Raw genomic sequence first — 14,938 nt, 5'->3', positions numbered from 1 at the left:
TAGCTGTTACTGTGCAAAGAGCTGAAATTGACCAAAATTAACAGCAATTTACTGTCCAAGTCTCCCTCTAGAAGTTACCAGCCCTCAACAGATTCCAGAATTCCAAAATAGTTATATCAGATTCTGCTAGTGCAATTGTCTATGTGGGGAGACAGATTCCTGGGGCATCTTACTCTGCCAGCTTCCCAGAATCCTCTACCTCACTTATTTTTATAGTTATTCAGTCAAATAAAGAAGCGGTTTTGGCTATGTTTTAGCCTTGAGCTCAGCTTTGACTGCATTCTACAGGTTTTGATAATGCAGTGTCTTCTATTTTTTTGCTATTCAATTATGACTTTATTATCCTGTACCAGATAATGTGGTATGTACTATTTGTACTATTTTCGCTTTGGTACATTTGAGGGGTCTTTTTAGATTTAAAATATGGTCAACTTTTGGTAATAGGTCAAAACACATTAAAAAAACCAATCCATGAGTACATTCTGATACCAAAAACGGAGATAGAAGAGGAAGGAGGAAAAGGAAAAGCCCTTCTTTACAGAACACTGGCTGTTAGACATAGAGGGGTTCCCAGCTCTGCTCCCGGGATTACCCCTGGTGGGGGGGGGGGGGCGGGGGAGGAGGGCCATCTGGAGCGGTGACTTGGACATTAGTTGGGGACAGGGGTATGTGGAATCACGTCGTCTCCTCCCACAGGGTTCCTTGATCATGCCCTCCGACCCCCTCCACTTCCAGGCGTGAAACTCCTTGAAGGAGAGCCTGGGTACCTGCCCTACATACACATGGGGTCTGAGGGAAGGAAAAGCAGGAGCTTCAAGTGCCCGCAGTTCTGCGGAGGAGCCGGCGGCCTGGGCCGGGCCCCAGCCAGCCCGCAAAAGCCCCACTTCCGGGAGCTGGGGGCTCACATGCGCTCAGTGCGCCCAGGGTTGCCCGGACCCCACCGAGCACTGTCCCCTCTGAGCGCACAGTCCCCTCCAGGTCCAGCGCCGGCGGCCGCGCGCGCCTCCGCCTCCCGGCCGTCCGGGGACGCGCGCCAGGCAGCTCCGGGCGGGGCCGGCGGAGGCGCGCGGCCTCCGGAAGCGACTTTCCCGGAAGGTAGGGAGGCCTCGGGGGGCGGCCTCGGCGATGGCGGCTGGGCGGCCGGAGCCCTCTCCCTAGCCTGCGGAGCCGCGCCGCTACACGATGGCCTCGCTCGGGCCAGCCGCTACGGGCGAGCAGGTCCCCGGTTCTGAGGCGGAGCCGGGCGCCACGGGACCGCCGCCGCCGCCGCCGCCGCCGCCGCCCTCCTCCCTGGGGCCTCTGCTCCCCCTGCAGCGCGAGCCGCTGTACAACTGGCAGGCGACCAAGGCGTCGCTGAAGGAGCGCTTCGCCTTCCTCTTCAACTCGGAGCTGCTGAGCGATGTGCGCTTCGTGCTGGGCAAGGGCCGCGGCGCCGGCGCCGCCGCCGCCGCCGGGGGTCCGCAGCGCATCCCGGCCCACCGCTTCGTGCTGGCGGCCGGCAGCGCCGTCTTCGACGCCATGTTCAACGGCGGTATGGCCACCACGTCGGCCGAGATCGAGCTGCCCGACGTGGAGCCCGCCGCCTTCCTGGCGCTACTGAGGTGAGCGGCGGGCTTCCGAGCCCGGCCTGCCCCGACTCCCCGCTGACCTTGGGCGAGGCTCTCCGTACCCTCCCTGGGCCTCAGTTTCCTCCCGAGCCAGTGATGCTCGCGAAGGTCGAAAGGTCGAAATCGGAATCTGTCAGCCGGGACGGCTGTCCGCCGGTGGTTCGCGTAAATGTTAGTGTCCACGTCCTCTTAGCGTGCGTTTTGCGGTTGAGAGGCACTTTCACGTTCCAGGAGCGGCTTGCCGCCCAGGCTTGGGAATTAGAGAAGTGGTGAGGAAAGAGTACGGGTCAGGTTGTCCCAGTTGCCTATTTGCAACGTTTTATGTCTTTGTTGGCGGAGAGGGATAGTTGGAAAGTATTGTAGGACCGATGACACCCCTCTCTCTCTTTTTTTCTTTTAAATTCTGACGCCTTCTTCTTTAGTGTTAGTTGTCAAAATCCAACAAGTAAGCTTGGCTTTCCCTACCTTGCGTTTCTGAAGACAAGGTCGCACAATTGCTTAAAAACGAATCTCCCCATCGGTATTAGAGTTTGCTTTTTGATTATCGGGGGATAGAAGATTGACTTCTGATTAATTTTGTTTAACGGAAGGGAGCTAATAGTTTGGCATTACTAGCTTTTATTCGCAGAAGTCCATTTAGGAAGGAATCGTTTTCTACAATTTTACAAATTGGACTGAGGCCCAAAGAAGTCAAGTTAACTTGACGAGGTAACAGTGCCAACTCATACCAGAGATGATGTGTGTTTCATTATATCAAGATAGTTTTAGCTGCCTGAGTAGAATGTGTCATTAAAATAGCAGTCTTGGGTGGTACTGGGACAAAAACAGGTCAGTGGAACCGATAAATACTCCACAAAGGCTCACAGCTCAAACAGGAAGATCAATAGGAATACAAAGTTAGCACAAGTATAAAAGAAATACTAAGATCCATTTAATAAATAGATTGAAGAACAGAATAGATAATTTAGGGAAATAAAAAAACTAATTAAGATAATTAAGAATGACTGTTTAACCTCATTAGTAATTAAAGAAGTGCAAGTTAAAAATGAAGTACTTTTCCTCTTCTATCAAACCCTCCAATTTCTTTTTTTAGCTAACATCTGAGGAGCCCTCTGTGACAGAGGTGGTGGTAGAACAGTTTGGCACTGTAGACGGTTTTCCCCGCGGGTAGGGAGTATTCAAGCACTGAAACAGTGTTCCACACAAAAATATTTAAGGCAGGATTATTTATAATAGTGAGAAAGTAGTCAAGCAGAGAGAATGGTTAGATAAACAATGACAGGCCCATTTGATGGAATGAAGTGCAGCTACTAAGTATATTTATGAAGGCTGAGTAATAACATTCATGTGGAAAATATGTTTAATAAGTAGCAATTGAAACTGTGCTAGGATTAAAAACTGGGAAAAGAAACAGCAAAAATACCTAGAGGTAAGGATAGAAGGAAACATACAAAAATGCTAACCAGATGTTGGAATGGTAATATGATGTTGACTTATTTATTTTCTCTTTGTTTCTCTTATTTTTTGTAATTTAGTACAAGGGGAAAAAGCAGCTCAAAAGTTAGGCTCTAGGTCATTTTGGTTTTGTTTTGAAGTTGACCAGGAGGATCATTTATAGCTCATTTACATTTTCTAAACTGGAAGAACTTTAAAATGACCTGTTGGTCCACCTGCATGGCAATCACTTGGAGTACTGTTAAATTCATAGATTTCTTCCTCCCTCCTTAAAATATTGTAATGTTTCGAGGTGAGACCTTGGGAGTGTATTTACTCTCCCTAAATACTGATACTAGCTAAGTTTGAGAGCCACTGACCTAAAACTATTGTTGGGTAGCTTTTTCCTTTAAAAAATACTGAGAATGTAGAGGGAAAACGCTGACTTCATATTTTCCCTGAAGCTGTTAATCAGTCAAACCTTTCCCATCAATAGAAAATAAGTGAATTATTTTTGAGTCCTTTAAAGTTTTGCATTTTTCAGTGTAGTCATGGCATTTATCCTTCTTCAGTTTCTAGTCATTGTTCTATTTTGAAAGTGGTATCTGTACCAATTTTTTAAACTTAGGTTATTGGCCGCTGTGAAACATAGATGCTGTGCTTAATATAGCAACACAGATGCTGTGCCTGTTATTGTGTGACAAAAAGGTGTCTCATAGCACTTGCTGAGGTGGAAAAGCAGGTTAGCTTGTACATATTTTTATTATCTTTTCAACTTGAACTGGTTAACATTATTTAAAGGCTTTTGATTTAATCTGCCAGAGCTTTAAGTAATGTCCTTCAGTTGTTCATTTGAGAAATACTGCCTCCCTTGTACCAGTCACTGTTTTAGATGTTGGATACACCAGGAACAAGAGAAGGTCCCTGCCCTCATAGAGCTTACAATCAAGTAAGGAGAAACAAAGATATAACATCAGGTACTGATAAATGTTTTAAGGAATAGATCAAGCCATGAGGGAAGGAAAAATATGTTTAAGGCCCTAAATTTCTCCTGTGGGAGGAACTGCAAGAGTAAACCAGTGTGATTTGAGCAGATAGAATAAGGGGGAAAGTGATGGAAGATGAGCTCACAAAGATAGGCTGGACTGGATCATGCAGGGCCACAGAGCCTGTGGAAGGACGTGGATTTCCTCTGATGTGTGGCGGGAGGCCTTTGGAGGGTTCTGAACAGGGGCGTGATATGACCTGATATACATTTAAAATCTCATTCTGGCAGTTGTTTGGAGGTTTGACTGTAGAAGGAGTAACATGGGCAGCAGGGCTTTTGCAGTCGTCCAGGCAAGAGCTGATGGTGGTTTATACCGGGGTGATAGTGATGGATGTGATGAGAAGTGGTCAAATTCTGGGTGTATTTTGAAGGTGGAACTAAGATTTCCAAGACACCCAAGAAGGAGTATGAGTATACAGTTAGAAATTTGAAACTGGAGTTTAGGGAAGAACTTCCTGTGAATGTAAATTTGCAAGTTAGGAGTAAATGGTATTTAAACCATGAGATTACCTAGGGAGGGAATGTAGATTGTGAAAAGAAAGAGGTACAGTGGTGAACTCTGGGATCCTCCAACATGTAGAGATGTAGCAGAGGAGGAGGAACATAAAATGAGACTGAGACAGCTGTCAGTGGAATTAGAAGGGACAGCAAGGAGCATGTTGTCCTGAAAGTTAAGTTAAGGAAAGTGTTCAGATAAAGAGAGAGTTGTTGACTCTGTTAAATGCAGCTGAGAGTTGAATAAAATGAGGCCACCGAATGGATTATTGGTTTTAACAAAATGGAGGCTGTTGATAACCGTCGCAACAGTGATTTCAACAAAAGGATTTGAGTAGATTGGGAAGAAAATACGAGGTGAGGAGTTGGAGACAGCTGGCATAAATGATCCCCTGAAGGAGTTGTGTTGCAAAGAGGAACAGAGAAATGGAGTGGTGGCCGGAAGGAGACACGGGGTAACTGTTCCTCAAGGGTTTATTTTCAGTTGCCTTCCTTTCTCCCATTAACCCATGGCACTGCATGCTCCCACAGCCATATTGCCAAACTTCTACTAGCCTGAACCCAGTTTCCAGCTGGACATTCACAAATGAATGTCTAGTACCCATGCAGATGGACATGTCAACAATAAAAATATCTGACACTTAATGAGTGCTTGACATATGCCACCTACCATTCCTAAGCACCTTGTGTGAAGTCACTCAATGTTTCAGAAGTCTTTGAGGCAGGCACACTTATTATACCCTGTATCAGTCAGTTTTTGCCACAGTAATGCTATAAAGCACCTCAAAACTCAGGGGTTTAAAAAATAATCATTTATTCTTCCTTTGAATATTGTTGTTCTGTGGGTCTGTTGGGGATTGACCCACCTGTAGTTTGGTTCCAGTCTGCTACACCTGTTTCTCATCCTGTTTGGACCAATCTTGAAGGTGGTTCTCCTCTTAATTTTTTTTTGTTTTTTTGGCATTGCTTTGAACAGACCATTGCCTTTAGACTTAAGCTCTCTCCATTATTCACACTGTTAACAAAGTTATCTCTCTAATATCCAGATATTATCACAATTCCTCTGAATCTTTTAATGACTTCTTTTTGTCTGTAGGATGCAGTTTGAACATTTTAGCAGGTGTACACAAGACCTTTATAATTTGATGTCTATTCCCCTTCCTCTCCATTTACTCAATGCCCCATTTCTAACAATGGCCTTTTTCTTATTTTAATGGCTGCCTTCTAAAGCCTCTTTGCCTTTGTGCTTAGTCTTTCCGCCTGGATTTCCACACTTATTTACTACCCTTCAGATATACTTCAGGCCTTATCTCGTCTATAAAACACCACTAATTCCACCCCCAGCAGATTTACAATCTGCCTGTAAATCTGTCTAATCTCTTATAGGAAGTTTCGTATCTATTACAGTAGAACACACCATGCCCAACGCTTAGCGGCTTAAGCATGGTTTTATTGTCTTTCACAGTTGTGTGGGAGGTTCTTGTAGCATAGTCTTCAGGTCTCTCATGTAGTCTTAGACTGATAGCAGTTGTGGCTGGAGTCACGGTGGGGATTTGATTTGGATTCTAGGATGGCTGAGCCCGTTTCTCTCTCTGTAGGGCTTCTGCCGCTGTTCAGCAAGGTAGCTTGACTTTTTATAGCAGCAGCTTAGGGCTCCTGAAAGCACAAAAGCAGGAGCTTCCAGCCATCCTCAAATTTAAGGCCCCAGACTGACTAGTGCCACTTCTGCCACATTCTGTTGGTTAAAGGGAGTTAAACAGGACCAGCCTAAATTCATTATGGGACAAATCTGTATAAGGGCACGGATAATAGAAGGCTTGACTTGTTGGGGCTATCTTTAGAGATTAGTTATCAGGCTGTGCCTAATGTATAGATATGTTATAATTATGATATTACTTGTTAATTATTACCAAACTATAAGCTTTTTATGGGCAGAGCTACCTTACCCATATTTATATTTCAAGGACCTATCTCAGTGTCTATTATTATGTAGTCCCTCAATAAATGTTTTTCAGTAAAATAAGTGAATCAGTCAAGTACTGATCAATTCCTTGTATATGACCTTGTGGTTTTCTAATTTAAAATGACATTTTCACCTTAGTCTTTTAATTTTTTAAATTAAATTAAATGTAACCTAAGTTTTATCTTTTGGAAAGCCACTAATCTTTGGGGATAAAATAAATAGTTTGATGACCTGTAATTATTTCTGTCTGCTCTTATCCTTAGAGGTAGTGCATCAGAGCTGAATGTTCACTTTAAAATACAAAGTATTGTGGTAATGTTATGTTTAATTTTTAATTGTGTTTTGTAAACATTGGCTTATACAGTTTTTTTATTATAGCAATTTTAGTAATTAAATATAACGTAGAGAAAGCATGCAAATAATATATGAACCAAGATGATTTTTGGATTTTTAAGTAGCCTTTTTCTTAATAGAAATGAAAACAGTTTCCCTATCAGTGTTAGATGGCAACCTGTGCTGAATTGTCTAGTCAGCTAACACCTATTCAGTAAGCTTAGCCAGGTGCCCATACTGTGCCTAGCGCTGCAGGAAGGATGTAGGAAAAAATACAAGAAACACAGAGTTCCCTTTCTTATTGTTTATAGTCTAGTATTTATTTATAACTTGCATTGGTCCAGAAAGAATCTTACAAGAAACACAAGGGTAAGAAATAAAACAGAGCTAAGATGAGGCTAATACAAAAATGCATGCTGTAGGTACTCTGCAAAGTTAATTTTGATCATTTTTGCCACTAATGCCTGGCTACTCAGTATAAAAATTTACAGTGTTTGTTAGATTAAAAACAAACCAACCTCTTAGAAGATACACAACTGTATCTGATAAGATCAATTTTAAAAAATTCCTGATGTAGTCCCCTCATAACGAAGGCGTTACTAGATGAATGGTATCCTCAGTCTACAACTTTAGATACAAATATGGATGTTTCTGAAAAATACTCCTTGTTACAAGACAAAGATGAATTACCGAAGTATAATTTAAAAAAAGCAATTTGAATAGGGTTGTGGTCCCAACACAATTATTTTGTTCATGGAATGTTCTTCCCACCCTCTTTTCATCTTTTAGATCTCAAGTAGAAATTCTTCTAGGAATCTTTTCCAGATTTCCCATATCCCCAAGTTTATACATTGTTACAAAACTATGTACTTCAACTTTGTGGAACTGGTTTCATTAAGTTTGAATCTACTCAAACACAAAGGCAAGTGGTAATACAGGCCCCACATTTCTGCTCTGTATTTTATAACTTCAGTAAATTTTGCCTGAAAAAAAAATTGACAGAGGTAAAGGCTTCTTCCTGTCTTGCCCTTAAAACAAAAACTTCATAGGTTTCTATTTAAGAAGGGAACTGAGTTAGAGTTAGCTTTCTCTCTCTCTCTCTCTCTCTCTCTCTCTCTCTCTCTCTCGGTTTAAAGTGACTATAAAGAAATAAAAGAGAATAAGTCCATTAGAGTGAAGAGGGAAAAGGGGAGGGGTTGGAAGCCAATGTAGAAAAGGGACAGAGCAGTTTGGGAGTGTGTTGGTGGAAATGGAGTGGATGAGTCTGGAGCCCAGAATCTGAGCATGAAGAACTACAGTGGAGGCAGGAGCTGTCTTTCCTGGCTGAACCCCAGCACAGTTCTAGGTTGAGAGTTGGCAGAGAGGAGGGTGAAAATGAGAAGTTAGGGCTAAAATATGGGCATTAATTTCAGGCCTGCTTATAGACCATCCCTTCAACCAGCTCTTGTATGCTAAGTCCTGGTGACAACTGGCAGGCTCCTCTTAAAATAAACTGGACCAACCACTTGGGGAGAACTAGGATGCTGGCTTGGCTTAGGGACTCCAGGGTAATGGCATTGGCGGGGGGGGGGGGCGTCTAGCCTCAGGGCTGCTTTCCTACTCTGATGTAAGGTGCCAGTCAACTTCCCTTCCACATGCACAGATCCCAGCCAATCTTACCATTTTGGAGAAGGTTTTAGCTGGAAAATAGACCTCCTTACACAACAGCAAAGAAAACAGTACCAGCTACCAGAATACTGAACTGGAGATATTCATTAATCTTTTGACATAAAAGGAAAATCAGGATATGAATAACAAAGACCAAGAACAGCTGATCCTCAAGGAACTAGGTAATTCAAGGAACAGAAAGGAACTTTTGAAACTTGGAGACTTGGGAACATTTTTGCATCCACAAAACTGAGACATGATGCTGTGGAAGGAAAAAAAGGAACACTCAAGAAAGAAACAAGAATTCTTAGAAATTTAAACATGTGATTGCTAGGGAGAAAAATAGAAGGGCTAGAAGACAGTGGCAAGGAAATCTGAAATACAGAGGAAAATAGCAGAGATAAAAAATGAAGCAATGTAAAAATAAATAGCTAACATTTACTGAGGCTAAGTATTTGTCAGGCATTATTTAAAACACTTTATGTAATTTGATTGATATTAATCCTCACCAGAGTGTTATGAAGTAGATACTGTTATTCATATCTCTTTTCAGAGAGGAACACAATGATAATAGCTTGTCTAAAAATCACATAGCTAGCAAGTGATGAAACAGGCTCAGACCCAAGTCATCTCTTCCTGAGTCCATGCAAATTAAAACAGCCGTCACCTGGCTGGCCCCATAGTCTAGCTCTGGAAGCAGTCAGAAGCCCAGAAACGATGTGTTATGGAGCTCATATGTTTCATCAGCCTCTGTTTCCCCATCTTTAAAATGCAGGTAACAACACCTACCTTCCTTGTGAGAGGATTAAATAAATCGGCGTGTCACATAGTAGACACTCAACAAATGTTAATTTTCTCTCTTTATTCATCCCCCTACCCCTGACTATAAGGGGCTGTGCCTTCAGTGGTATTTTTAATTCTCTGTACTCATCCCCAAGTGGCATATAACATTGAGTATTATGAGGGTGATACAGATGGCTGGCTTGAGGAGGTTTTGAAAAAAATGTTTGAAAACAGTGTAATCTTGAAAATCAGCAACCTTCACTTTTGACCTGAGACAGGGGAGTATGAGAGTGAATAGCCTCTACTGGAGGTAGTTGTAAAGATGGTGATTTATTAGAGGAATGCTAGCATTTGGTTAGGGTGGGAAGTTAGGGGGTGTAACAGGGTAGGGTTTCATCTTGGGTAGTGATTATGGCCACAGGAATAAAAGAAGAAATTGAAAAGTAGAGAGTAGGGACATGAAATAGAATTTACTTTCCGCACTCATTTCACTGTATAGAGTGTTCTGAAAGATATTAAAGGGTTTTCTTAAATGGGTTCTTCTTATTTTATGAGTTGGGTGTTGGGGATATAAGTGTAATAAGTGTTCTAAATCTTTAGTACTGCTGAAATGAAATGCTTGTTCCTAACACCTCATTTCTCCAGCACCTTCAGCTATTCTGAGTATAGCTGAGAACAGGGCAGTAAGCACAAGCGTCTCTGAGGAGCCTCAAAGGGGGCCAAAAGTGGATATGCAGCAGCTTTAGTGTAGTTCGACAGGAACTGCCTGGGCCTTCTCTGAGAATCTTACGCTGTATCTGCACTTCTAGGAAGCTGGTTTATCTGGTGACCTAGCAGTCAGAAGCAGCCAGCTGGAGGGGAGGCAGTATTGGTTTGATAGTATTTTGAGAGAAAATTGGACCTAAATACCCAGAAGCACATAGCAATGTGGCATCATTTAAGATACTATTAAATTGTTTGATTCCTCCAGAGCCCCAGTACTCTAGTCCTTGGTCATGATGCTGATTCTAGGATAATAATGAAAGGTTAAAAGATGCCCAGGAAAAGAAGACACCATTATCAGGAAATAAATGAATGTTTTGACGTTTAGAGATATGAACTTCAGCCATCTGTAGATTTGCTTAAGTGAACATCCTTTGATGAAGGAGAGATCAGTGAACCGCTGTCATCCTAAGCTGCTATGGAGTGCTGAAAGACCTCTAAAAATTTGGCTTAGAGACTTGAAGACCTCATGATCTTCACTTAACTTCAATTTCCTCTATAAACAGAGAGACTTCCTACCTCTCAGGGTTGAGTATGAATAAAATGAGATGATGTAAGTGCAAATGCCCTGTAGTCCTGCAAAGTCTGATACACACTTCAGGTTATTTTTCACTTTGTTCATTATCTTTTAAAATACTCCTCAGGGGTTTAACTCTGATGGATTGCTTATCTAAAACACTACTGACCATCTCTGAAATTTCCAATTGCTTCCCAGATTTCTGTATTCAGATGAAGTTCAAATTGGCCCAGAAACAGTTATGACTACTCTTTACACTGCTAAGAAATATGCAGTCCCAGCCTTGGAAGCACATTGTGTGGAATTTCTCACTAAACATCTCAGGGCGGATAATGCCTTTATGTTACTGACTCAGGTAAGTAAATGTAGCTACGGTATGTATTAATTTAGCTTCAAAAATTGGGTAAAGGTATATGTGAATATTTAATGTTTCCTGGAGAATTAGTCCTGGATCATTATTTTAAAGCATATGAAATCTTATAGTATCATTCAGGGAAATACATCAGATTCATATGATTTTAGAATAGAAAAGCAAATTAGAATTAATATATTGTATAGGTAAAGAAACTGAAGCCTTGTAGAAGTAGGGTGTTATGACTCAAAGTTACGTAGCTATTTACAGTTGGGGTTGAGATTAGGATTCCATGTCGTTCCTGCTATGATTGAGAGCATGAAGTTTTTTGAACATTTTTGTTCTCAATTTTTGTTGGATCCAAAATAAAGATTGAGTATTTCAAATCCAGACAAGTTATAAGATTTACTTTTTCTTCTCTCTGTAGGCTTGCTGACCCACTTCTGGAGGAGTTAGAATTTAAGAATATTCTTTCTCTGACATTTAAAAAAGTTTTCACTGAGTATAGTATACATACAGAAAAGTGCACATATCCTAAGTGTACAGTCTGATGAATCTTTACAGACTGAACACATATATGGAACCATTAACCAGTTCTTAACATAAACTATTTAGCATTTGCTAAATGCCTGTAATCTGAGCTTCATACTTAAGATATTAATACATTATTGTTTTTCTTTTTAGACAATGTTGTGATACCCTTTTACAGATTGTTTTAAAAATCCTAAACTAGTCTGTAACCACGTTTTAGGGGTTGAATTGTGTCCCCCAAAATTTATGTGTTGAAATTCTAGTCCCCAGTACCTCAGAATGTGACTTTATTTGGAGATACAGTCTTTATAGTGGCAAGGAAGTTAAAATGAGGGCTAAAAAGTCTAAGCTGATAATGTATAATCACTATTGAGTATTAGTAGTGTAAATAATCATGGGTGTCCCTTAGCTTAACCTTCCTTTTCCAAATGAAAGATCTAAAACCTGGGCTGGTTAACTACCTGCCCAAAGTCTCAACAGGCTAAGTGGGGCCGGAGCTCAGAGCTCGTGTTTCCCTGTTCTGCATCCATTCTGTCATACCGAAAATGACTGATGGCACCTTTTTTTTCTTCTAATCTTCGGTCATCAAGTATTTATAGTTCTAGGAGAAAGAACATGCTGATGTCACCTCTTGGACATAATCAAAGAACTTCATGTCTATATATATTGTATACCAGACACCAAGCTAGTCCCTTTGTATATATTGTCACATTTACTCCTCATTACAGCTGTGGTGTTGTTTACTATTATTATTCCCATTTTAAAGATGAAATGAGAGCTTAAAGAGGTAAATATCATATATAACATTAGACAGCAAGTGGTAGAAGTAAGGTCTCAACCTTAAACCAGTAGGATATAGTGATATTGATGATAATAATAGCAAAATGTATTAGGTGATTATTGTGTGTCAGGCACCATTCTAAGTACTCCGTATGCATTAATTCACATTGCATTTAATATTCACAGTAACTTTAGGAGATGTAGGTGGTCTAGGTAAAAATTTTATTAGCCCCATTTACTAGATAAGGAAATTGAAGCACACAAAGGTAAAATAACTTGACCAAGATTATATAACTAGTAAGTGTTATCTCCCTGCATTTTTTCCTCTTTTGAATTTGTGATGAAAATCTAATAAGGAAGTTGATAGTCATTAAGATTCTTTATTGTCTAATGAGTTTTATTGTGTGTAGAGAGGATCACTTAACTACTTTTATTTTAAAAAATTCAGTCATAAAATTCAGAAACCAATCAATTAAACCTTGACAATTAAAACACACATTCTAGTTCAGTTGGCTGAGATGGGTCCTGAGAATCTGCATTTCTAACAGGCTTTCAGATGGTGTTGGTACTTCTGGACCACACTTTGAGTAGCAAGGGTTAACAGATGTCACTGGGGAAGAAAGGAACTTTTCAGTGCATTGTTGATCTGAGAACTCAACATTACTCCAAATTTTTCGTTGGTGGGGTCGTGTGAATTAGCCCACAGATTGTCATGTGAACTTCTTCCTGCCAAGTGAGTCATTTGAACTGAACATGTTCATTTACTTGAGAGGACCTATGCCAGCTTCCCTCTAAAAACAAAGGGCCAGTATACTGTACCAGCATAGATTACCCAGGGAGAAACACTTTCTATGAAGTGATACAATCATAAAAATAGTGCTATTTTATCAGGTAATGCCTACTCAAACTAAATTTTGAGAAAATTTAGTTTACTCTTAAGTAGCAGCAGTAGATACTGGAAAGGAAACATGTCTGAGTGACTAACCCTCAAGTTGTTTAAGGGTCAGCTATATATTCTTTTGCTCAGATATACTGTGCCTGCTTTTGCCTATCATTAAAGTTTGTGGGATTCATTCATATTGTTGTGTGTAGTTGTAGATTGTTCATTCTCATTATTGTTTAATATTCCATCCTGTGAATTTATTTATTTGCTCTTCTGTTGTCAGGCCTAGTTTTTGCTTGGGTTCCCTGAGCTTTCATGCTCTGAAATTCTTGTACTTCATTCTCTTCCCCCAAATCAAAACAGGAAATGGAAAAAAAAATCTGCTCTGTTTGTACTTGTATGCTTAGCAATTGATGTTTTCGTTCAGTGAAAAGATTGTAAGACTTGAATTTAAGTACTAGCTTTGGAGTATAACGAGGTAGATGATATTAGGCAAGTCAGTACACTTCTCTGACCTCTATTTCCTCATCTGGAAAATGGGATCATGTCTGCCTTATCTAACCTAGAGGGTTCAGGATCAAAATAAGTAATGTATAAGAAATTAGGCATTGCATACGTATGTGTATGAAAATAAAAATAACAGGGTTGTTAATGATAATATGACAGCAGGACATTGGTGCTGTTAGCTTTTACTTCTGATTGTGGAATGAAACGTTTTGAGAATATATAGAATTATAATTGTATTTTGAGTAGGTGTTTTTACATAATTAGCAATTACAACTGTTTGCAGTATTAGCTTTTAATATGTACAGTCTGAAGGTAAAATAACTATGAAAATAAAATAACTGTCTTTTTATGTGTTTAGGCTCGATTATTTGATGAACCTCAGCTTGCTAGTCTTTGTCTAGACACAATAGACAAAAGCACAATGGATGCAATAAGTGCAGAAGGGTTTACTGATATTGATATAGGTAAGTTCACTGTGAATTAAAATGTTCTTTTAAGTACAGTAATGCCTTACTAGTCAGCCTTGTTGGTGGAAAACTGTTTTTAAGTTAGTGGTTTTTTTCCAAATGATTTAAGTCTGTCTCTTTAAGGGTGTTGCTTTCTTTATTTTGCTGAAATATTCTAAAAAGTCTTAACTACCACATTGCCTTTTAAAAGATGTCAAAGCAAGTACTCATTGAATGCTCACCACATGCATGGCATTATACTAGGGTCCTACAAGAAATACAAGATGTGATTTTTCTTAAGGCACCTATCATCTAATTGGACAATCAGGGAACAAATATGTGAAAATTAAGATTTAAGATATTAATAGAAAAGATGACGTACGGCAAAATGTGACTTTCATCTTCTCTGAACTAGATACATAAAAAATAATTACTATGAAAACCAAAACATGGAGAAAGCGCCTCAAATTGGAGTCGTGTTAGGAAAATCTTGACACAGGAGGTTCTGACATGGGCCTTAAAGAATGGGTAATATTTGGATGACGAGGAGGGGAGGGTGTTAGAGGCAAGTTGAACCACATTCAAACTCCTTACAAAACTTAGAAGATCCTGTGTGATCAGGCCTTGTATGTAGAGGACTGGAGGTACAAGGCAGGTTAAAGCCAGGTGTGGAGGACCGTGTAATGACAGGCTAGGGAGTTTTGAGTTGTGTTTGAAGAGCAGAGAGAGCTGACCCAGGCCTACGACTTTAAATATCATCATCGTGGTGAGCCTAAAATACATATCTTTAACCTTATCTTCTTCTGGGCTCCAAATTTATATATGCAGCTATTTACTTGACATCTTCATT

The 14,938-nt window shown here is 40.4% G+C and overlaps 1 protein-coding gene across 1 annotated transcript in view; it reads left to right on the top strand.

The window, feature by feature from the left end:
- Positions 1-1,069: 1,069 nt before the first annotated feature.
- The window catches only part of BTBD1 (BTB domain containing 1), a 37,107-nt gene continuing 23,238 nt past the window's right edge, over positions 1,070-14,938 (top strand). Inside the window, exons 1-3 of the mRNA XM_074354093.1 lie at positions 1,070-1,601; positions 10,788-10,944; positions 14,001-14,106. Coding sequence (XP_074210194.1) covers positions 1,183-1,601; positions 10,788-10,944; positions 14,001-14,106 — 682 coding nt within the window. The 5' untranslated portion in view covers positions 1,070-1,182. The remainder of the gene's footprint in view (positions 1,602-10,787; positions 10,945-14,000; positions 14,107-14,938) is intronic.

Source organism: Camelus bactrianus, chromosome 27 (assembly GCF_048773025.1).
Source record: "Camelus bactrianus isolate YW-2024 breed Bactrian camel chromosome 27, ASM4877302v1, whole genome shotgun sequence".
Classification (NCBI taxonomy): Eukaryota; Metazoa; Chordata; class Mammalia; order Artiodactyla; family Camelidae; genus Camelus; species Camelus bactrianus.
Note: the sequence above shows the minus strand (reverse complement) of the source record. Positions and strands in the feature narration are given on the sequence as shown.